A 25,211-nucleotide genomic window follows, 5' to 3' on the forward strand; every position below is an offset into this window, starting at 1 on the left:
CAAAACAGGACAGATAACCTGAATTTTTGTGCCACTATCACAACTACAGAAACAGCAGGAGGACGAACATACCAAAAAAATGAAAGCTTTGTGTTTTGGGGGCCATCATAGAAAGAGATTATTAGCTAAAATGATTCAATATCCAGTTTGCTTGGGCTTATATTTGTTGTCCTGGGTCAATTATTAATGGCGGCTTTTTTTATTATGGAAAAGTGTCTAGTTTGGATGATAAATTATATGATCACTTAGCCCTTAATGATACTAATATGGTGGTGTGGCTGAAAAACACTAGTGAGCCAGTCACAAATCTTACAACACTAGAGATGAGCAAAGTAAAGGGAAGGATATTCTATCCTGAGTCTAGGGTCAGAAATAATATGGCTCCCTTACATGGGTCTATTTCTTTATGTAAAAAAAAAAAACCCCAAAGCATCTAATGTTTAGCCCTGGTGAGTAGAATATTGCTACAATATTCTAATCTAACTGAAAGTCAGAAGCTCCATAGTTTCACACTGAAAAACCCAATGTCCCCACTCATTCTAATTTCAGAAATTATTTAAAAAAGAAAAAAAAAAGATTCCCTATATCTAGGTCTATAAAAGTCCCTTAAGGGGAACTTGCTCTTTTCCACTTACAGCATAAATGGGAACCACAAAAGAAAATTTCAAAAGTACTACGGTTACATTGAAACTGTGACTCAGATTCAAGTTCAAGGTAGCATGTTGCTCAGAAAGACTGCTCCCGTCAAGGTGTTGGGTGAAGACTTGGCCATTTTGCAGCTATTATCTTGGAGACAAAGTTCATGAGGAATGCATCACTTCTATTCAAGGTTGCTTCGTTTCATTCCTTCCCATTCACTCTGCCAATGCTCTTCTTAATGTGATATTCATAATTTCTTTCAGTATTTATACTTCACAAAATTCTAAACCAGACTGAGTTCCTTCAAAGATGTGTATGAAATAAGGTTGTAAAATTAGAAACAAAAAATGTTAAAATCATGAAAAAAAAAGTCCTCTAGCATTTACTTAGCATTCTACAGCATGTCAGAAACAGAACTAAGTAATTAAAGAGAACATTTCATTTGAATTTCACAATAAACTGAATGGTCATTATCATCTTTATATTAAAGATGAAAAAAGAAAGGCTCAAGAGCTGGGATCTAACTACCAAATGACCTAAACATAATAGGGGAGAATAAAAATTCTTAGTATGCAAAACATGAGAGCTAAGTAATTGCAATGTTTATACATTACATTTATTTGAGTTGCCTTACAGGCAAGGCAAAAAGAAAACATAATGGCTTCTATAATTCCCATCTGACAGAAAAGAAAGACACATAGCTTTACCAAGTATTAAATCACAGGAGGGATTTATTCACGGTATTAATCCACATACTGAACAACGTCCTCAACAATAGTTTACAAGTATAATAGCTTTTCATATTGTGATTTCAATTGTCTGTGCTCACTTAAGGTATATATAAAATTAAAATATAACTCCTTGAAAGAAATGTTTTTATTGTTCAGAGGACTTGACTTGATTGGCAATAAGAAGTACATATATATATATATATATATATATATATAGAGAGAGAGAGAGAGAGAGAGAGAGAGAGAGAGATAGGCTTAAAAACTGCATGACTCCATTGTTAAGTAAGTTTGAGAAACACTGCTTAGAGAATCCAAAAATATTTAGCTTACTAAAAGTTAAATAAAGGTCTACATATAGAAATGTATATAAATTATTTAACATAGAGTCTCCCCTGATCCCATCATATTTTAGATAGGCTGGTATCCACTAACTCAGATACCTATGTACCTTTTCCTCCCTCCAGTCTTTGAATGAAAGTGGGTTAAGCACACAAATCCACATTTGCACTGAGAGAAAATTAGAGTGATATATATTTGACTACTTATTGAAGAGAGAACCATAACTTTGGTGGAGGAGTTTTCATTTGGTAGTAAAAGTTGAGAAGCCTGATAGAGACAACAGATGGACTGCCTGTGTAAACCTGTGTAAACAAAGAAAGCCTTTGGCTGTATTTTAAAACTGCGTAAGTATCCATCTACAATAGAATTGCACCCAGTAAAATAAGGCAGAAATGATTTGGACCAAAAGATCTTGAGAGCAGATTTTAATCAATGCTTGTCCCAACTATAAGTGTTCATCCACAGCTCCTTTGTTAAAAACCTTCAGTTTTGCAAGTTCAGTCTCCTTGTAGATCAGAGTGATGTATCTACAAAATGAACCCCTAGATAATGAACCAATTGACCTATATAATTAAAAATCCAAATTTAGAGAATTCCCATCAAAAAAGATTTTAGATTTCTAACAAAATTAACATTCAGCTCTTCTTTCTCAATAGCAATTAGAAACTATACAAAATACTTCTTAAAGATATTCTTAGATTACAAGAAAAATTCAGACAACACACTTTATCTTTATTTCTTACCATGATATTAAAAACCATGTTTTTAAAATATTAATTGTTATGATCAATCATTCAGCTTTACCCATCACATATTACTATAAGGCTCATTAATGCAAGCATTCCATTAACAAGGTTTACAGAGAAATCTTTTAAGCAACTGCACTGGACTTTGAAGCAAAATTTGACAATGATGCAAAAAAAATTAGGTATTACTGTCATTCAACAAATTTTAACCTTGGCCTAGATCACAAGGACATATTATATATACTTGCCAGTTATTCAAAAGCAACCTTCTTGATTTACTTTTTTCTATTCTCTTCCACAACTGCAAATACAGAATGTAATTAAGATTTTGTTCATAATACTAGCTGTAGTGTTTTCTGTTCTTGTAATTGAAAATTAACAATAACCACAAATTAGCATGTGAGATAAAGAAATTAAAATATTGCTTTAAGAAGCAAAGACAATGGGAGAAGAGTGTTAGATGTGAACAAAAATAAATGAAGATGTCTATGATTCAATTCCATGTATCTGGACATGGATGACTCAAAAATAACTTCAGAATTTATTCCATTTCATTTTTAGATTATACATAACATAATGATTTAGAACATAAGCTAATTGACTAAACCAGTGCTTCTCAGGGTAATCCCAATCTTAGAAGTTATTTGGGAAAGTTATATGGGTACTTTGTTTGTCACAATGCTTGGGGAACACCCAGAAAAAAGATGCCAGACATCCTGTATAGAACAGTCCATACAGCGAAGAACTGTTCCAAATCCAACATTACTGACAAATATCCTATCAGACATTCTATGAGGGCGATAAATATGTTTATAATTATCTAAGCCTAAAACTAAACTCCCTTTTATATCTAAAACCAGAATGCTTTTACAAAGTCTTTTTTTTTTGTTTCTTTTTTTTTTTTAATTTTCTAGAGGCATGTTTTATTTATTTGTTTGTTTGTTTGTTTGTTTTGTTTATACATGCACTTGGTACAGTCAGAAGCACGGGAGGGTGAGAGAATTCACCAGAGCCAGAGCGGGGAGCAGAGCAGGCAGAAGGACCTAAGTACACTGCTGAGGGGAGCAGCGGGCGGCAGGAGAGGTCTGCGCGCCATGTGGGACCCTCCTGTGGTGGCTGGGGAGCAGCCAGGGATCGAACCGGCGCCGCAGAGGCCGCGGGCAGCTTCACAACCCAGCGCTCAACTGCTGCGCCTCCGGGGAGGCCCTTACAAAGTCTTAATAGCACTAAGTTTTCTAAGTAAATCAAGAGAAGACTGCATTAAAAAAATACTTCAGCTACTTATTTAAAATATTTCATAAAATTATATCACCGAAGGCAATATCACTTGAAGTTCCCAGTACAACAAATCTTATGATCTGCAATTTTATTTACTTCTCATACTAACTCTGTATAAATAAAAGTATATGACCTTAATTATGTCTCCTAGTCTAATCACACCTGAGCATTTACATACTAAAATAGATACTGTGTTGTAAGTTGTTTTGTTTTTTTTTTTAATATTTTTTTTCTGTGTGTGTGTGTAGAAGAACTGTGGTGTAGGCCAAAGAGAGGTGCAGAGGATGAGAAGATTCACCAGAGACAGAGTGCGGAGAAGACCAGACAGATTTACTGAAATACACTGCTGAGGAGAGCAGCAGACAAGACAGGAGAGGTCTGCTGCGCCATATGTGGGTTAGGTCCCTGGCTGGGGATTGAACTCAGGCCATAGTGGTGATAGTACTGAGACTTAACCCCTAGACCACCAGGGAGGACCCTGTTTTAAGTTGTTTTAATTTTCTTTCTCCTTTATATTTCAGTTATGGCATTATACTGATACTGAAGTTTAAAAATATGTAACTAGGTAGACTTTTACTATCTATGGAATTTCATTTCAAAATGTTGCCCTTTGTGGAAAGGGCAACAAAAATATTTGTCATAGCAAGGTAGGATGGGTCTGAGGGAACTGAAAACCAGAGATCTAGGGAAACCTAATACCATAAACAAGGTTGAAAGATAAAGGACAAACCAGGAAAACAAAATCTAAAACACGCATAGTGTTAAACATCTTCAATATATAAGAAAGTCTTAAAAATAATTTTAGGAAAGGATGAATATTTCAATACTAAAAGAAAAAAAGAGTTAAAGGACACAAATAGAAAATTCATGGTTAAAAAAGAAAAACCAATAAACAAAAAACACAAACCACACCAGTAATCAAAGAAATGCTAACAGACAAGGTAATATAGGTGACCCATCAGTTTAGCAGGTGAATGAGAGTAACATCATGTAGAAGTATCTAGGGTGTGGAGAAGTATCATTCTACGCCCTTGCTGGTAAAACTGTAAGTTGCTCTAATCTTTCTGATGGGTGTTTTGTAATGAATATAAAGATTTTTTATATGTATACTGTTGGCACAGAAATAATATTTACAATTTAATTAATTCTAATAAATTCAAACGATGTACAGAATGAGTTTAACAACACTCTTCAGTTATTTAAAATATTGAACAATTGGTAATAATTTTTCCAGCTTGTCCTGAACTAAAAGGCTGTTTTTGTATTTCTCCTTCTACCTTTCCAATAGTTTGAATTTTCTACACTAGTGTCCATTATATTTAGAAGTAAAAGGAATTATCTTTCTATATCTGTAATTATGGTTCAGGGAGAAACATTTTTATATGAAAGAAAGCCAAAGTGTTTAACAGACACAATTTGAACTCTTTATTTTGGAAATTCTGGTTGTAACTCAAGAATAGTTTAAGTATTTTCAAATTTTACAAAATGGTTCATTGAATTATTTTGTAAAATATTTTGTAATGCTATGGTTCATTCAGTAAACTGTTCTATTACTTTAGCTTTGTTATTCCTGGTTTTCTCAAATAAAGGTACTACCAATTCTGTGCATCTTACATGTAACAGTTGTTCAGTGCATACCTGACGATTTATTCTAAAATGAGCACCATTTAGGAGATGTAATTTATAACATAGTTATCGTTGATTATTTGAAATTAAAACTATCAAAACTGAAGAAAGGATAGTAAATCCCTAACATTTCTCTTTTGCCCAGCCTGAGATGGTCTTGTTTCATTATGAAAGGAAGGATTTGATAAGATATTATAATCGAAAGAGAAAATCAATTTATTTTTTCTTTCTTACATAAAATAACACACTATTATAACATTTCCTCTCCTATGACACAATCATTACAGTTCAGTAACCCAATTAAATATTGCTAAACATTGGATACTGGTTGCAATAAATACTCATTTAGGGCAGCTTATTTTTTTGTGGATGGAATAGGGAAGAGGCAACACATTTTGAGTCTGGTTTAGGTAAAACACATCTAATTTATAACCTTGGCTCACAAGAAATTTATTCTGTATAAGTATTAGATCATCAATGATCTCTAAGGCTGTGATCAATGATAAAACTTATGATTCTGTGAAACCCAGTCCGAACAAATACATGAATTATGTCAAAATGGGCTTGTAACTGTCCCATGTTAGGCTTACATAGAGTTTAGTCTTGAAGGCACTAAGAATGAAGAAACTGGCTTAAAATGTGTAAAAAAGAAAATGAGTTACTTAAGCCAGCTTATTCAAAAATTTAATTTGTAATTAGTGACCACCATTAACTGAACAGCTATTTGAAGTAGTGTTTGTTATTTTTTAATCACATATTCATAAACCACTCACAGTGGTTCAAACGATGGAACATGGAATCAATGTTGAATCTCAACTATCAACTTAGGATAGTTGAGTTGGCATGCAACTTGCAAGAATGAAAACAGACTGCTTAATAGCAAATAAATAATAGCTCCTTCTTTATGCCTCAAATGCAGCCCAATACTGAGTTACAGGTTGACAGACACATGAAGATTTGAAAAGCTGGAACTTGGAAAAAGAAAACTGGAAATCTAAGCAGGTTGTCTAACAGTTACAGTTGACTGACAGGTATTGATTAAAATCTTGCATAAAATCTCCTTAGAACATTCTAGAGACCAAGTAATAGATGTTATACTTATCACTATAAAGGCTTACTGTATCAAATGTGGAATAAGAGTGCCTTCCTATGAGCCTTTGTCAAATTAGACAGATAGGGTTAAATGTAAGGATGGAGTGAAGCAGGAAGATGGTCACAGGCATGAAGTTAACAGGAAAAAAAAAAAGCTTCTTACAAAAATGGGAATTACAATGTCCTGGTCATTGATGAACGATAAAATCTGAAGTAATAACAACATTAATGTCCCAAAGTAAATCAATAATCATCTAGTGTAGGGTTCAGGTCAAATCCATTTTGGCACCTGTCCTTGTAAAGTTTTGTTGAAACAAGCTATATCCTTAAACTTACACTCACTTGTTTCATACTATAACAACAGAATTGAGTTTTTATAACAGAAATCCTATGGTTCGTGAAGCCTAAAATACTATCTGGCCTTTTACAGAAAACAGTTGCATGCACAACTAACACAAGATAGAATGACCAAGTTGCTATATTTTAGCAAAAAGAACAAAATTTACCATTCTCTTCTCAAGGCTTCTAATCTTCTTGCAAAGTAACTTCCAAGTCAGGTTAGTCAAAATGTCAACTCGGGATTCTGATTCAACATGGCAGAGAGGCACAAGCATTTTACTCCCCCAACACAAAAAAATTACCAAGTTTTTAACTCCCAAAGTGAAGTAGATGGGCCATTAGTAAATGAGAGGCTTACCCTCATTTCTGTACATCAGAAAGCAGAGCATAAGAGGCTGAGAAATAGGGAAGAGAAGATGATAAAAGGGGAGATATATTCCAAGCCTTTTCTGAGAGGGGAGCCAATATGCCAAGCAGAAATGCAATGAGGATATAGAATCAAAGGTTAAGGTTAGAGAGAGAATTAAGATTGAAAAGTGGCTGAAACAAGGAGATGTAACTAAAAGTCTGTATGGCAAAGAGTTGCAAAACACCTATTTATGGGCATGATTTTGAGTAAATACTAGAGTGTTATATAAAATGGAGAATCTGGTAGAATATGATGCTAAAAATATCTCTGATCCAGACTCTGATGCAAGCATTAAATTTCTATTTGGTCTTCCCATAATGGTTTCCTCAAACAGCAGTCTTCCTCTTTGAGGGGCTTAAAGATTGTGATCAGTTTATTACAAAGAAAGAAATGCATGTTTCATGGCTCTGCATTTACTAATATATTAAAATTTGTTTTTATATAACTTATAATAAAATGTACCCATTTTAAAAATATAGTTTCGTGAACTTTGACATATATATATATGTGTTTATATTCTTGAAAAGAATGTGCAATATATAAACACATTCAATTAACCAACACTAAAATTAAGATAAACTCCCAAGAGTTTGTGCTGTTACATTCAACTGCTCTATTCCTGGCTACCAGTGATCTGATTTCTATCACTGTAAATTAGTTTTGTCTATTCTATCACAACACTACTTGTTTTGTTTTTCTCTCAGTAAACTATTTCTTATATTTACTAATGTAGCTATGTATACCAGTACTTTCTTCCTTTTTATTGCTGAATAGCATAGTGTGTGTGTGTTTGCACACATGTGTGCACACGCACACATATAATTCTACCTAGGAGTGGAACTGCTGAAATGTACGGCAAGTAAACATTGAGCATTACTTAGAAACTACCAATCAGGGCCTCCCTGGTGGCACAGGGGGTTGAGTGCTGCACTGTGAAGCTGTCCACAGCCTCTGCAGTGCCAGTTCGATCCTGGCCGGCCGGCAAAAATCCCATGGCACAGCAGACCTCTCCTGTCTCGCCCACTGCTCCCCTCAGTAGTGTATTTCATCAGTCTACCTGTTCTGTTCCCCGCTCTGTCCCTGGTGAATCTTCTCACCCTCCCGAACATCTGGCCTGTACCCTGGTTCTTGTATAAAAATAAATAAATCTTAAAAAAAAACAAAACTACCAATCATTTCCAAAGGAGTCGTACATTCCACATTCCCACCAACAGTGTATAAGATTCCAGTTGCTCTACATTTTTTCAACACTTGGTATAGTCTTTCATTTTTACCCTTTAGACGTTAACTAATGACATTAAGCATCTTTTACTGTACATGTTCTGAAAGTGTACATATTTTTCATCCATTTTGCTGGATCATCTTACCACTGAATTATGGCTGCAACTTATTGGTTAGATATCTATGTATTGTAGATATAGTCTCTCAACCTGTAGCTTTTCTTTTGCTTTCTTAATATTTTTTTACAAAGAGCAGAAGGGTTCAAGTTTGATGAAGTCCAATATACATTTCTTGTATGATCAGTGCATTCTAAATGTTCTTTCTGGCTAAGAAACTTTACCTACCCAGGTTAAAAGAGTTTCTCCTAACTTTTCTTCCATAAGTTGTATAGTTTTAGCCTTTAGTTTAAGCCTATAACTCATCAAGAGATATCTTTTTTGATATTTATATCATTTCTTTTCCATGTGCAACTCCATCCAGTTGAAATAACTATCCTTTCACCATTGAATTAATTTGGGCACCTTTGTTTAAAATCAACTGCCATGCCAAAGGGCCTCACCTGGTAGCGCAGCAGTTGAGCACTGGGCTGCAAAGCTGCCCACAGCCTCTGCAGCGCTGGTTCAATCCCTGGCCACCAGGTGAGGGTCCCACATGGCGCACAGACCTCTCCTGCCGCGCCCACTGCACCCCTCAGCAGTGTACTTCATCGGTCTGCCATTTTTGTCCCCCGCTCTGGCTCTGGTGAATTCTCTCACCCTCCTGCACTTCTGACTGTACCCAGCGCTTGTATAAATAAATAAATCTTTTTAAAAATAATAAAATAAAAATAAAATCAACTGCCATATATGTGTTTTTATATGGCCTGTATTGTTTATATTTTATTCTTTATGTATATTATGATGATTTGACGTCTGAAAAATCTTCCTGGCTAGGAAGATATGTCCATCCTCCCCAATCTAGCCAACTCAGAGATAGCAAAGCAGCAAACATTAAGCATGCCTCTGATGAAGCTAACCAAACTAACCAATTTGGACTGAAAGCCCCAGCAGGCAATGTCCTCTAGATTATATGTCCTGGAGTCAGGTTTCGGGCAACCAGAGACCATTCTATAGCCCACAGACCAAGGAATTATTAAAACTAGCCAATCCTAAAGTACTTACCCTGATTTGCCTTCTTCCACAGAAATCCCAGTAAAGGTTCCAGCTACAGCTTTGCATGAACTCCTGCTTTCTGCTTCCTGACCACTCCAAGCCTTCCCTATGTGGTCCTCCTATATAGTAAGCCATGCTTCCTATTTCTAGGGCCAATATAATAATAGTGTAATAAATTTTGTTTCCCCTTCAGGTGCTTGTGGCCATGCCTGAATATCACATAAAAGAACACAGGGAGGGTCCATAGGACTAACATAAACAAATGCCCATAAAAGTGGATCAAAGACAAGGTGTTGGGATTTCATGCAGAGGGGCAGCAGAGTCACAATCTTAAGCTGGTGAGTGACAGATCATGCTTACATCCTACAATAAAATAGCCATTCTGGCTCCTGTATAGAAAATAGAGTAGGAGCTAGCAAGAGGACAAAGAATCCAAATAATCTAGGAAAGGGATCATGGTAACATGCACAAGAGTAGTGACAGAGAAACTAGACAGAAGTGAACAAATTCAGATCTTTAGTTGATAAAATCAATAGGACATGGAGATTAATTGGATGCCAGCCCAAGAAAAAATGTGAATTAGAGTTGATACTTTGAACACTCAAGTTGCTGGGTGGTTGGTGAAATCATTCACTGAATTTGAAAAACCTAAAGAAAAGCAAGGTTGGAGAAAAATAATGCAATCAGATTTAGACACATGGCATTTGAGAAACCTGTGTAATAGCCAAGAAGAAGTAGCCCATAAGATAAGGGTCTGATGCTGGAGGAAGCTCAAGATTGAACTTCAATAATGACTAATATAGAGACTCCAATTAAAGCTGAAGGGTAGATGGTATCACTCAACGGGCAAATGCAAAGTAAAAAAATAAAAGCTCAGGCCTCCAGACATTTGCAAAAGTCAAAAACTAAACATAACCAAACAATATTAGTCTTTACACACTACTTCCTTTTTGTTGACAATCACATATGAATACAACTTTTCTACAGAACACTGGGCACGTGCTATCAAGCTAAAGTCTGGCACAGACTTTTCCTCATGAGAAAAACAAAGGACAGGGCTTTCTTCATTATCAACACCTTGGACATGGTATTCTAGGAACCAACTTATTAACCCAAACTGTTAAGTGCTTAATGTGGGATTCATCAGAAAAGAATCAAATCATTCTACCAACAAAGCATAAAATGTAAATCTAAAAATATGAGTCACATTTTTAAAGAGGGCTATAATTATTAATATCAAATAGAATCTCTCTCTGCTAACATATAATCAACAATTCTGTGTAGTACTCAACCGCTTGTTTGGCTCAGCAATTGATTCATTTAGAAATGTATATATTATGAATCAAATTTAAACCAACAAAGGTGAACAATAATTGATGAATTTCCTTGAAATTTGTTTATATCCTGCAATTTTTTTAAATTTTGCAAATGCTTCTCTATAGGAAAACTTAGCCTGCTCCTCCTCTTTGATCTTACAATCATCTGTCATGTTCTCATTAGGACAACACAGAAATAAGACAGGCTTCTACATATGCCCCTCTATTAAAATATATGATACTTCATAATAAGGTATACATGGAAGAATATAAAGCCACTGTGATAAACAATATATATATATATACACACTACATATACTATACACACATATACTATACATGAAAACATAACAGTTTGGGATGTATCCTCTTCTCACAAAACACACACAACAAGGATTAATGCTGGAAGACAGAAATAGGAGTGGGAAAAAGAAGTTGAAAGACAATCTTTACTTTTTATCTGTATTATTCAATACTGCATTAATTTTTATAATTCAAATGTATTGTGCATTGCATTCACATTTCAAATAAAATATGAAATAAATAAATAAATAAATAAATAAAGCCGAAGGCACTGATACCATTCTTCTGGGCATAAGGAACATATGTAACAGTGCAATCTCCATAACAAGAGGAGGCTCCCATCTTACCAAAAGCAATTTACCAATCAATGCTATTCCAGTAAAAATTTTAGTGACATTCTCAAAGAAATAGAACAAATTTTGATGAAATTCATATGGAGCCACAAAAATCCTTGAATAGCCAAAGCTCTCCTGACTAAAAGAAGGAGACTGGAGGTATCACATGCACTGGTTTCAAATTATACTACAAGGCATAATAATTAAAACAGTACGGTACTGGAACCAAAACAGACATACAGACCAATGGAATCGATAGAAAACCCAGAAAAAAACCCACGCATTTGTGGACAACTAATCTTTGACAAAGGAGCAAAGAATATGTAATGGAAAAAGGACAGTTTGTTCAATAAATGCACAAAAAACAACTCAAAGTGGATAAAAGATTTGAATGTAAGGCCTGAAACCATAAAATACATTGAAGAAAATATAGGCAAAACACTAAACAACATACATCTCAGTAACATCTTTAAAGACACATACCCTAAAGCAAAAAAAGAAAAAGGAAAAGATAAGCAACTGGGATTACATCAAACTAAAAAGCATCTGTACAGCAAAACAGACACTAACCAAAACAAAGATTCACCCTACTGATTGGGAGAAAATTTTTGCACACAATACAACTGATAAGGGAATGATTGCAAAAATCTACAAAGAGCTCATAGGACCCAACAAAAACAAGGTACACAATCCAGTCAAAAAAAAAAAAAATTGGCAGAAGAGCTAAAAAGACACTTCTCCAAAGAGGAAATGTAAATGGTCAACAGGTGTATGAAAAAATGTCCAACATCACTTATAATCAGGGAAATATAAATCAAAACCACAATGAGATATCTTACATCAGTGAGAATGGCACACATTAAAAAAAGGACAACAACAGTTTTGGCAAGGATATAGAGAAAAAAGAACTCTGCTACACCACTGGTGGGAACGCAAACTGGTCCAACCACTATGGAAAACTGGGTGGAGCGTCCTCTAGCTACTGAAAATGGATCTACCATATGACCCCAAAATTGCACTCCTAGGAATCTATCCAAAGGACACAAAAACATTAATTCATTAAGATACCTGCACCTCTACATTTATTGCAGCACTACTTACAAGAGGTAAGATATGGGAACTACCCAAATGCCCAAAAATAGATAATTTGCTCAAGAAGGTGGGGTATATATACACAATGGAATACTATTCAGCAATCAAAAAGATAAACTCATGCCATTCACAGCAACATGGATAGAGCTAGAGGGGATAATGCTTAGTGAAATAAGCCAGAGGAAAAAGAAAAATATCGGATGGTTTCACTTATAGGAAGAATATAGGGGAACCAAATTAGGGATCAGGAAAGAAATAACAATAATAATTTAAAAAAACAACAAAATTAGCAGGCAATCATAAATCAGAGATATTCTGCAAGGGAGGGGGAAGAAAAGCAATCAAAAGAGAGGGGAGAAGAGGGCCTCCCCTGGTGGCGCAGGCAGTTGAGCGCAGCGCTGTGAAGCTCTCCACAGCTCTGCAGCACAGGTTCAATCCCAGCCAGCCGGCAAGTGTCCCACATGGCGTGGCAGACCTCTCCTGTCACGCCCGCTGCTCCCTCAGCAGTGTATTTCATCAGTCTGCCTGTTCTGTTCCCTACTCTGTCTCCTGTGAATACTCTCACCCTCCCACATATCTGGCCTGTACCCCAGTTCTTGTATAAATAAATAAATCTTAAAAAAAGGGGGGGGGGAGAGAAGAGCTCAAGGGAGTATAGTGATGGTAAATTAGTGGTGGGAATTTTACAGGGAATACACCTAAAAGGAGAAAGCATACAAGCATACCTTGTGCAAAAATAAACAGTGATATAAAAAATACAAATAAATTTAAAAAAAAAAGAGGTTCCATTTTCCCTGCTAGACATAATGAAGGGTAGAGCTGAGCAGGGAGAAAAAAGCTGAAGAAGACTTGGAAGAAAACAGGAGGAGGCACAAGCAGCAGGGAGACATGTGAGAAAGAAGGGCATGCTTGCTCGGGGGAGGGTGGCAATGCCAGTCTTTACCTTGATTTATACTTTGATTTTGTTCTTTTCATCCCAAACTTGCCTGGCCCTTTCTGCCTCTTTCCTATGGTCTCCTACAAGAAGGTGCCTTTAGACTTGTGGCAAGTTTTTGGGCCTCTGTGGCCTCACTTTGGGCCAACCTTGTTAGGCTGGGCATTTATCCATGAGGGGTTGGGTAACATTGGGTGTTTTATTGGGAAACTATTATCCTTTCTTCTCTTCCCTCTCTGCGAACACTGGTCTATTAAAGTTCTTTCACACTAAGATAATGCTTTCTCTTTATACAGCAGATGGCAGAACCCATTTAGAGCATGCAAGTTTAGAGGGATATCTTGCGATACCCCTCAGTTTGTACAGTAACGATACTACAATCTGCAATACCCCAGTTGCTTCTCATAGACAACTCATTAATACCATGGTACCAAATAACAATTGCTAACCTAGTGAACCAAGGTTCTATCTCCCCAGGGCACACATATTATAGATTTTATGCTATAAATTCACATTCTCTCTATCAATTTTTATTCCAAATGCTTTTGCCTCCTGTTCATTACTGTTCATAATTCCATTTGTCAGTTTAATTTTGTGATGCTTTGTAGCTATCCACAATAATTACAATGCTTAATGCTACACCTTAAGGTTAAAATAAACAGAGCAGTTTAAATGCATATGTGCTGGCCAATCTCTGGCTCCCACACCACCTCTACAAACAAATCCCATCCCCCATACATCTGAGCCTAAGGACTGGCTGGTGTTATGTATGATACCTTTCATCTTGCTAGCTATTTTCCCATTACCTTCGACAGTATATCTAATCATGACATTATTATAGATGCTACAGTAAACAGCTAATATATGTGGTAAAAAATACATTCTCTATAATGAATCAAAGTGACAGGCCCACCCACCAAACTCCCTCCACTCATTCTATTCATAAAATGGCTTTATTTGGGTTTTTTTCTTTTCCCCCCAGAGTATACTACAACAGGAAGAAGGAGCATTGGGAAAAAACATTCATAAAAACAGGGGGAAATAAATGTTTATGTAAATGAGATTAGAAAGGAAGTTCATTAGAAGGTGTGTGTCAAACAATATGGCAATTCATTGGTTCTATATGTAGTCTTTTAAACTTGAAATTCCCTGAAACATACATTTTTATTTTTGTTTGTGTTTCTTGGACATAGAATGTATCTTATTAAAAATAAATTAAAACAAAAAGCCAGGAAACAAAAGAAGAAATACAATAGTTAATGGAAAACTACATCTAATCACAATGTAAGCAAGATAAAAATTTAAGGTTAGAAGAGAAATTAAAAGTCTGTAGTCTACCTAGGTTCATTTCCCAAACTCCAGTTTCTGCTAGCTATAGGATGTTTGACTACTTGCTTCCCAACTTATACAGCAATTTCCTTATTAGTAAAATACACTCAAGATTCTTATAAGGCTAAACACAGCAAAACAGTGCCTAGCACATAATAAATAGTCTAATAAATATTAGTTGTTGCTACAAATACAGGTTAGGAAATTGAGGCACAGAGTAAGTGTTTTCTCTGGGATAATTCAACAGTTAATGGCAGAATTGTCATTAGAACCTAGGTCATCTGACTTTTTTGTATATTTTTGGTTTTGTTTACAATAGAGTCCTCAGATTGTAGTATGGAGAAACTAAAAATTACTTTTAAAGGAGAAAGTGAGATAGCCAAAAATCCCTCAGAAAAGCATAGCCCAGATTTAAAAGAAGGAAAAAAGAGACTTTGCACACATGCAATCACATGCACACACCCCAAAATGAGAAATAAAAAGGGATGGGTAGAGCAGAGAGTGGGGAGAAGGGGTGCGGAGAACAAGTAATGCAGACAGAAAACCTCCAATTAGACTTTATTATGATGCAGTTCATTAGAGTATAATTATATTTCTTATTAAATGATTTATCACAAGATCACAAGGTTAGAAGAATAGGTCATATTGAATATTAATTATAAATTCTTTGAAAAATTCCAAAGATATTGAGAGCAGTACTCTCGCAGACTTTGAGTTGTGGTAAATTAACTCAAATTCTTGGAAAGCAATTTGGCATTATCTTTAAAATTTCAAAATGTGTCTATTCTTTTAGCAATCAATAAAATTAGGAAGAACTCATCCGACAGCTAATTTGAAGAAGTGTGCCAAAATGTACAGAAAATGATTCTTAGTGAATTATTGGCAGCACCAAATATTTTTTTAAAAATTTAAGCATTTGTTAATGGGGAAATTATTATTATAATACATTCAAATAATGGAATAAATAAGATGACATGAAAAGTTCCTCTAGATATAGTAAATGAAAAAGAAAATATAGAGTAACCAACATCTGTATTTTTTAACAAAGGATACAGATACATGAATGTGTCTGCTACACAAATATGCTGCAAAAACATCAAGAAACTTAATATTGGTTATCTCTAGAAAATGGGATTGAGGTCAGGAAGATGGAGAAGAAAAAACATTTTCCTTTGAGATATATATAACACATAATTTTTTATGATATACATATAGCAATTGGTATAATGGAAGACAAATTTAAGAGTGTAAAACTAGAAGGTTTCCCTCTATATATCTGAACAGTCTTACCTGACACTTAGCACTACAGTATTTGGCCACTCGGCATTGAGAGCATCGCATCAGCTTTTCCTTCCTGTGGAAAAAAATTAGTTTCACATTAGGTAATGACTGAAAACTATATATGGTTGAAGAAAGAGGACATAAATCAACATGTTGATGCAAGTGTCAACTGTTCACTCCATCTGTATGGTCATTTTTTAGGTTTCCATACTGATAAATATCTTCCTTCACAAGTACATGTGAACTAATATTCTTTTTTTGCAATCATAATATACACAAAATTGACTTTAGTTACTTTAAATAGCATTAAGTACATTCGCACTATTGTACAAACATAACCACTGATTTATTTTTTCAAATATTTAATTAAAATACAAATTCCCATTTTTTTTAGTTCATTTCATTTATTTTTTCATTTTTTTAACATTTATCATTTTTTACCTTTTTTTAGACAATATTTGCTTCCCTCACCCCCTCAAATTCCCATTTAGGCAAAAAATCCTACTCCACACAGATTTTAATCTCCCCATATGGAACTTAGAATCTAATCCATCAACTAGCTGAAAGCATCATACACCCTTGAAATATTAAAATTTTGTCCTTTTTTTTACAAACTATAATTGTTGTTTTAATATAGTTTCATGGACAATAAATGCTATTAATTAATGTGTAAAAAATGTCTTTATTTTGCCATAACACTTGAATACGGTATGAGGTTTAGCTTGGCTTTACATTACTTATCTCTGTCATTTAATTTGTACAATTTATTGGGCTTATTTATTCATATTTACACTACTGGGTGCACAAACTTCAGCTACAAACTCATGGCTGTCTTGTTTGTTTTGTTAAATGTATTTTTTATTGAACTACCATCATTTTATATTCGTGTTCATTTTTTCACAATGAAGAATCTCTCCTCTCATGTGTGGTCACCGTAGTTCTCCCACCATCAAATCTCCCATAATCCTCCACCACAGTCCATTATGCTCATCCCCCTTTTCTTCTCCACTCCCTATCTCCCATGTGCTCCTGAACTGGATGCCTCAGATCCTATAGCATCCTAGCATTTGCTAGACTTGATGTGAAGGAAATTCCAGTAATATAAAGGAGAAGGAATCAAATAAGACCCCCTCCAATTCCAAAATTATTTTAATCTTCTTCTCTTGTGCAGCCAACAAATATAAAATTTGAAGGTGACAAAAATTGTATCGATTAGAAAGCAAAGCACAGTAGTCACAAGAGAAGTGATGAATACACAATTTTCACAAATTACAGAACCATCCTATTTGCAAACCAACTGATTATATTAAAGGTACATCCAGAACTGGACATTCTCCATAAAAAGCAGTCTAAGGAATGTATCAGTGACAGGAAAGTGATTAATTTTTTATCTTTGTCCCCCTCCACTTAGGAAATGAATGGTACTATTCTACCTCCAAATTGGAGAAAATACTAAAATTACTTTATACCAAAATAAATATGATCTTTTCTTCTCCCTCCCAAAACAGCAGAAAAGAACCCTCTAATACTTGTCCATGTAAGCACTGATATGCTACAGAACACAGTGTCAAATCAGAGAAAATTCTCAGTATGTTCAGTGCCCCAGACACAGTGGTTCATAGAGCATCACGATTTAAATCCTCTCTTCCAAGTAACGACTGAGCCATAATTAGTTTTTCCAACAGACTAAGCAACTGAAATGTGGAAAGGAAATAAAAATGGAGCAAAATTAAAGTCTTCCAGTAAACAAATTTAAATTATATATGGGTAGAGGGAAAATCACTGTCTCTAAGAACTCAAAGAGGCAAGGAGGATTAACTGGTTCCTTCAAATTCCAACAGTAGGGGTACTTTCTGTTTAAAGGAGTATCTCTGTCATTTTTAGTTAATAAGAAAAAAGTATCCTACTATTTAGAAAATCTGCCCTAAAATAATAAGGCCAGTTGCCAGAGAAGGGGGTAAAGCTTTCTGGAGAGAATGAAGAAAACAAATTCCAGTGACTCAAGTTCCCCTGGTCCTAGCACCTATAGAATCCATTTTAAACTTCCCATAGAAAAGAAAATGCATCTGTAACACATCCAGATGTAGTGTACTTATTCCACAGGGTTCCTTCCCCCAACTGTGTCTTCATCCTCTAGCAGTGTCTCGGTGAGCTAGCAGATGAATCTCCTTCAGTGGTCAGTCTCACAAGAGAAAGTAATTGGTTCACAGTTGACCAATTAGGCCCAGGCAAAGGGTCCAGAATTGCAGGGAAGTCTGGCAAACCTCCAGTCCTCTGCTGCACACTCTTCTCATAGAGCACAGCCCTTCGCAATAAGAAAGCAAGCCCTTCCCACAAGAATCCCTGGTGGCACAAAGGATTAAGCACAGCACTGTGAAGCTATCTGCAGCCTCTGCAGCAAGAGTTAGATCCCCAGCCTGCCAGGGAGCTACCCACATGGCACAACAGACCTCTCTTGTCTCACCTGCTGCTCCCCTCAGCAGTATATTTCAGTCTGTCTTCAGAACAGTGGGTTCTGTTCCCCACTCTGTCTCTGGTGAATCCTCTCACTGCCACCCCAACCCCACACCTCTGGTCTGTACCCCAGTTCTTGTATGTATAAATAAATCTTCTAAAAAAAAAGAAAAAGAAAGAACCCCAGGGGACAGTGTGTGTTTCTGTGGGCTCCTCATTCAACCTAAAGATTCCTGCCCAGCAATCATCTGCACACTGAGTATCTATAGGATTGAAATTGAAGTTTTGTGGCTGATTACTGTGCCATTTGGAAAGAAACCTAAGCTGAGATTTAGGAGATTTGATTTAATGCCCCACCTTAATGCAAATTTTAAGGGAAATTCTGAGTAGAATACTTGTGAAAATATTTTTTTACACAATTAAGGCATAAGTTGTTCTGTGGAAGATGAGGAGGAGTATTGAAAGTCACAATACCAAGCTCTTAAGAATAAAGAGCTTCACTTATTTTAAATAATTAAGTAAATGAAGTCTAAATACAATTTTTCTAAAAAGACTACAGAAATATTTCCTTACAGAATATGTTTGTAAATATTTTTGAAATCTCAAAATTCTGAATCATTAGAAATGTTGATGCCACGTAACCAAGTACTTGACTGTTTCCCATAGAAATTCCTCAAGCAAATGAAAATCTACACTATGAAAAAGAAAATATCCCAAATAAAAGCATGTTATTCTACCAAAGGCAGTGAAATTACTTTTTATTCTGACCAAATAAAATATACCAGAAACCACTATGCATAAAGAACTCCCTTCGGCATAAATATTCGTAATAATACACCAAAGGATACTTCCATTTTTGTATAGAGGTAGTAATTACGTTGGTTTGGGCCTAAAGGCCTTTTTTTTATTATTATTAAGTTAAAGAGATTCACAGTCACATTCCAGCTAACTACAAAGAGGTTTTTAATACAAAGCAGCACATGTGGTCAAAATGATAGATTCATACCATGGGAAAATAGAATTGGGTAGGACTCATTTTTCTATATTCCCTATCATTTTATTTCACATTTTTAATAGTTAAAGGACAAAATAACAAAATGTAATTGTTGGGCCTCCCCTGGTGGCACAGCGGTTGAGTGCTGGGCTGCGAAGCTGCCCGCAGCCTCTGCAGCGCCGGTTCGATCCCCGGCCTCCAGGCAAGGGTCCCACAAGCGGGACAGACCTCTCCTGCCACGCCCGCTGCTCCCCTCAGCAGTGCACTTCATCAGTCTGCCTGTTCTGTTCCCCGCTCTGGCTCTGGTGAATTCTCTCACCTTCTCACACTTCTGACTGTACCCAGTGCTTGTATAAATAAATAAATCTTTAAAAAAGAAAATGTAATTGTTAATATTTTGAGGGAAATGAATCTATGATTCATAGGTATTATATCTTCCTGGGAAAAACATAATTTGATCCCACATTAGCACGTAGAGAAAAACACCAAGGATGTCTTGGGCCAAGTTAGCCAAGACAGGCAGCATCTTTCTTGGGTACTTTCCTTTTCACTGCCCTCAGTCGCCTAAATTAAAGCTGTTGTCCTTGTGGAGATCTGCTACCTGATAAACACAAACTTCAACTGTTAATTTATAAGTGTTCCATGATTAGCCATCACCATGTAAGTCCCTGGACTGCAGGGAGGGCACCGCCGTCCCTGCTTCCAAGAGCTCACGATAAAAGGTGAGCTCACTTGCAGGGTGAGCTATAATACAAAACCATGTTTTGAGAAGCAGTACCCGCTACAGGTCCTAAATTCAAGCAAAGGAAAGGTTACTTTCTGGCAGATAAAAAGTGGAAAGGAGAGGATACTAGCACAGTCCCAGGATTCCACAAGCCCCTATACCTAAGAAAGAATGTTTCAGCAGTTTACACTTCAAAATCTTCAGCACAGGGAATACACCTGAAAGGAGAAAGCATACAACATGCATTGTACAAAAATGAACAATGATGGGTAATATGTACTTATATATATATTATATATACTTATTTATTTATATATAAAAAAAAATTTTAAACTGCAGTCCCTGTCTCAATGTTTGCATCACCCACCCAAAAAATTCATAAGTTAAAATCTCAACCCCAAAAGATACTAGGAGGTGAAGACTTTGAGAGGTACTCAAGTCATGGGGGTGCAATCTTTACAAATGAGAGTAGTGTTCTTATGTCAAAAATAATAATAAACCCCTTACCTCTTCTACTACTTAATAACAAAGCAAGAAGGTAAGAGCTACAAATCAGGAACATAACCCATATGGTGACCCAATCTCAGAGTTCACAGTTCAAGAAACTGAACAACTGAAAACTTCACTTTCCAGAACAAATAAATTTCTGGCAGTTGTCGTTTAGATGCTACCCAGTTTCTGGTATTTTGTTATAGCACTCCTAAAACTGCGACACCAAGCCCACTCCCTAGTAGCAGTGCAAACTCATAACCGCTCAACTGCAATTCCTTCCTCTGAAAAGTAGGAATAAATAAATGACCATTCACAGCATCATTGAGTGGATCATATAGGACAATCTATATAAAGTGCCTGCTAACAGAAGGTCAAACACAGGACCTAGTATAAAGTTAAAACTGAGGGCGCAGAATATATTTTCAAGGTGCTTAAGAGGATTTTCTCTTTCTATCTGAAGATGTTCTTGAATACTTTCCTATGGTTACTTAAAAACCAAAATCCACATGTGCCACAAATTTGGCGATTTTCATTAAGGCACACTGACAATTTACTAACACCATATTCTGAAACCCACATGGACCCATCATAGTTGGTTCTTTCTGCTTGTGAATGTTGTCTAGCATAATAAGTGTTTCACTACTACATTTACATTCACTGAAGTTTCTATTACTAATAATTTTATTTTTTTAAGATTTATTTATTTATGCATACAAGAACTGGGGTACAGGCCAGAGGTGCAGGTTGGGGGTGGTGGTGAGAGGATTCACCAGAGAGAGTGGGGAACAGAACAGGCAGACTCACTGAAATACACTGCTGAGTGTAGCAGCGGGTGAGACAGGAGAGGTCTGCTGTGCCATGTGTGTTGCTCCCTGGCCGCCGGGGATCGAACTCGTGCTGCAGAGGCTGCGGATTGCTTCATAGTGCAGTGCTTAACCTCTTGCGCCACCAGGGAGGCCCTACTAATAATTTTAATCTCACCAGAAAATTAATTTCAAAGTGGTGTGATTAAAGAAGCTAAAACTGTTTTATGAAAGTTTCATTTGTGGAAATTAGAATCAAAAAACACTGTTACATCTTCAATAATATTAAGAGGCAATTATGACTAACCACCTTTGTTTTATGCAAGGTAATGTCTCTTGCAAAGAAGAAAATTAACATTTTTCCAAAAGCACAGATTTAAATTTTCTTCATTTATATAATGTTTCTCTACAAAATTGGACATTGTGTTGGAGGTCACTCTGACACAGGATAATTGAAAACTGGTGACTTAGAGGTGTTTTTAAGACAGAGCTCACAGGAGTAAAATGAGGAAAGCTATGAACGAAATGAATTGCTAAAGAAGGATCTAATCTAGCAACATCTGTGTTTCTAGTTAGGAAACCTCCTTAACCATACAACTCTGATAAGTATTCAATTTCCGTAAGTCTTCTTAAAATATAAAATAAGGAAAATATTAGGAAGAAAAAAATACGACTTTGCCCAATGACTGAAGTCAGATACCCTTTAAACATGTAAGTATTACTACAATAAATATCACTCAACATATAAATAAAAATAAAAGTACCATGGGTAAATTTCAAAGAAGGTAAAGGATATCTGATCAACATTTTCATCAATAGACTATGACCTTTGCCTTCCAAATGGCAAAAACAATATGCTCATCTGGATTTCAGTTCCAAGAAATATTTTGTCACTATGAACTATCATGCTTCCTTTAGTTAGAAAATGAAATTTGCCTGCATCATACTTTTCCTTTAGCTTTAGCAGTGAGAAAACTAAAAGTCAAATTCACTCATTTATCTGTTCACTTCAGAGGCCTCGAAATACCTTCTCCTGCCTTCCTTAAAATCTTGCTCTTTGAGAGGAAATGCAAATGGCCAACAGGCATATGAAAAAATGTTCAACATTCCTTATCATCGGGGGAATGCAAATTAAAACCATATTGAGATACCACTATACACCAGTAAGAATGGCACATATCAAAAAAACAAGCAACAACATATGTTGGCAAGGATGTGGTGAAAAAGGAACTCTCCTGCATTGCTGGTGGGAGAGCAAACTGGTCCAACCACTGTGGAAAGCTGTCTGGACCTTCCTCAGTCTACTAAAAATGGAGCTACCATACCACGCGGCAATTCCACTCCTAAGGAATCTACCCAAAGGACACAAAAACACTGATTCAAAAGAACACCTGTACCCCTGTGTTTATTGCAGCACTATTTACAATAGGTAAAACCTGGAAGCAACCCAAATGCCCAAAAATAGAAAACTGGATCAAGAAGATGTGGTATATATACACAATGGAATAGTATTCAGCAATCAAAAAAAATAAACTCACGGCATTCACAGCAACGTGGATGGAACTAGAAGGAATTATGCTTTATACAGTGTGTAAAGTAAAAAGTATCAGGCTTTTCTGCCCTCCTGCCATCAGGATAGATGACGAAACTCTAGGGTACTGAATGCATGCCTGATGGCGGGCACCTGAAATAGGGTGTGGGCATAGGTAGATGGGATTTACCTGGGCTAACACTGGGCTTTTAGGGGTGGTGTCACGGGGATGCCAGCAGAAGCCGAGAAAGAAGCAGAGAGAACCTGGGAGAATGCCAGAAAGCCCAGATAGAGTGAAGACTTGCTGGGGGCTGGGAGGTCTGCCAGCCTTCTGGCCCCCTGGCATCCCTGCCTGCTGTGTACCTGGTAAATCCCAGTAAAAACCTGAAAAGCCACTAAGGGCTCCAGGACTCCTCCTTTACCCGGTCTGCTGGATCAGAAAACCTGTGTCCATTCCTGCCCCTACACAGTACAAAACACAACAAAGCAAAAACAGACATTATAAATCAGACACACCACAGGGGAGGAGGAGGGAGGGAGGAGCACAGGGGACTGAGGTGATGGTGCACGGGTACATTGGTGAAGGAAACTATGGGAACTATACCTGAGGGGGTGGGGGGAAGCAAATATTGTCTAAATATGAACAATGATGTAAAACAAATAAAAAAATTTTAAAAGTTAAATAAAATCTTGCTCTTTGAGGTGGGGAAGGGAGCATGTAGTGGCAGGAATGGCCACTGAGCAGGTTTTCTGATCCCATGCAGACCGGGTGAAGGAGTCAGAGTCCTTAGTGGCTTTTTTGCAGGTCTTTTTATTGGGATTTACCCAGTACACAGCAGGCAGGGGTGCTGGGGGGCCGGGAGACTAGCAAGCCTCCCAACCCCCAGCAAGTCTTCACTCTATCTGGGTTCTCCAGCCTTCTTTCAGCTTCTGCTTCTCTTGCTTCTCTCTCAGCTTCTCCTGGTGTCTCCGTGATGCTGCCCTTAAAAACACCGTCTCAGCCCAGGTGAATCCCATCTACCTCTACCCACACCCTATTCCAGGTGCCCACCATCAGGCATGCATTCAAGACCTCAAGGATCTATCATCTATCCTGATGGCGGGAGGGCAGAAAAGCCTGACATTTTTCCTTACCCTACAGTCCACACCCTCAGGGTTTTCTGCCATATAGTCTTCATATATACAATTTTCTTAGCAAACATAAACAATGCAGCCATGGCCCACAAAAGCAAATACATCACAATATAACAACAAAATACAGGGCCCCAACCTAGTGGCAAAAGACAATTACTGATACCAGATGAGCCACCAAATCTGCTGCCGAAGGCACTGCTCATACAAGGCAGGGGAACCGCTCACAGCATCTACTGTAACACGCCAGGAGCCGTCAGGCTTCCTGGCCTCAGGCTGTAGTCTCGGCTACAAGCCACACACCGCATCCACGCCCAGGATACACTCACTCTGGGATTGGCGATAGTATACTGTTGGGGGTAATCGCCAACCCTCAAGGTTTCTGTCTGCAGTCGCTCCAACACTCGGCATTCATAGCCACTGTAGGGTAAGGAAAAATGTCAGGCTTTTCTGCCCTCCCGCCATCAGGATAGATGATGGATCCTTGAGGTCCTGAATGCATGCCTGATGGCGGGCACCTGGAGTAGAGTGTGGGCATAGGTAGATGGGATTCACCTGGGCTAAGATTGTTTTTAAGGGCAGTGTCATGGGGACGCCAGCAGCAGCAGAAGCTGAAGGAGAAGCCAAGAAGTAGCAGAAGCTGAGAGAGAAGCAGAGAACCCAGACAGAGTGAAGACTTGCTGGGGGCGGGGAGGCCTCCCAGCCTCCCGTCCCCCCAGCACCCCTGCCTGCTGTGTACCTGGTAACCCCAATAAAAGACCTGAAAAAAACCACTGAGGACTCTGACGACTCCTTTACCAGGTCTGCATGGGATCAGAAAACCTGCACTGTGGCCTGTCCTGCCCCTACAGTCGGGGATCCAAACTCTACATTCGGCTTGGGCTCCACCCCAAGCCACGTTCCCCACCCGTCCCCCAAGGA

The 25,211-nt window shown here is 37.1% G+C and overlaps 1 protein-coding gene across 1 annotated transcript in view; it reads right to left on the minus strand.

The window, feature by feature from the left end:
- SMYD3 (SET and MYND domain containing 3) overlaps positions 1-25,211 on the minus strand; it is a 768,831-nt gene that overhangs the window by 577,619 nt on the left and 166,001 nt on the right. The window contains exon 2 of the mRNA XM_054694961.1: positions 16,171-16,234. Coding sequence (XP_054550936.1) covers positions 16,171-16,234 — 64 coding nt within the window. The remainder of the gene's footprint in view (positions 1-16,170; positions 16,235-25,211) is intronic.

The sequence above is a fragment of the Talpa occidentalis genome, unplaced genomic scaffold (genome assembly GCF_014898055.3).
Source record: "Talpa occidentalis isolate TD23 unplaced genomic scaffold, MPIMG_talOcc4v2.1 talOcc4.14, whole genome shotgun sequence".
NCBI lineage: Eukaryota > Metazoa > Chordata > Mammalia > Eulipotyphla > Talpidae > Talpa > Talpa occidentalis.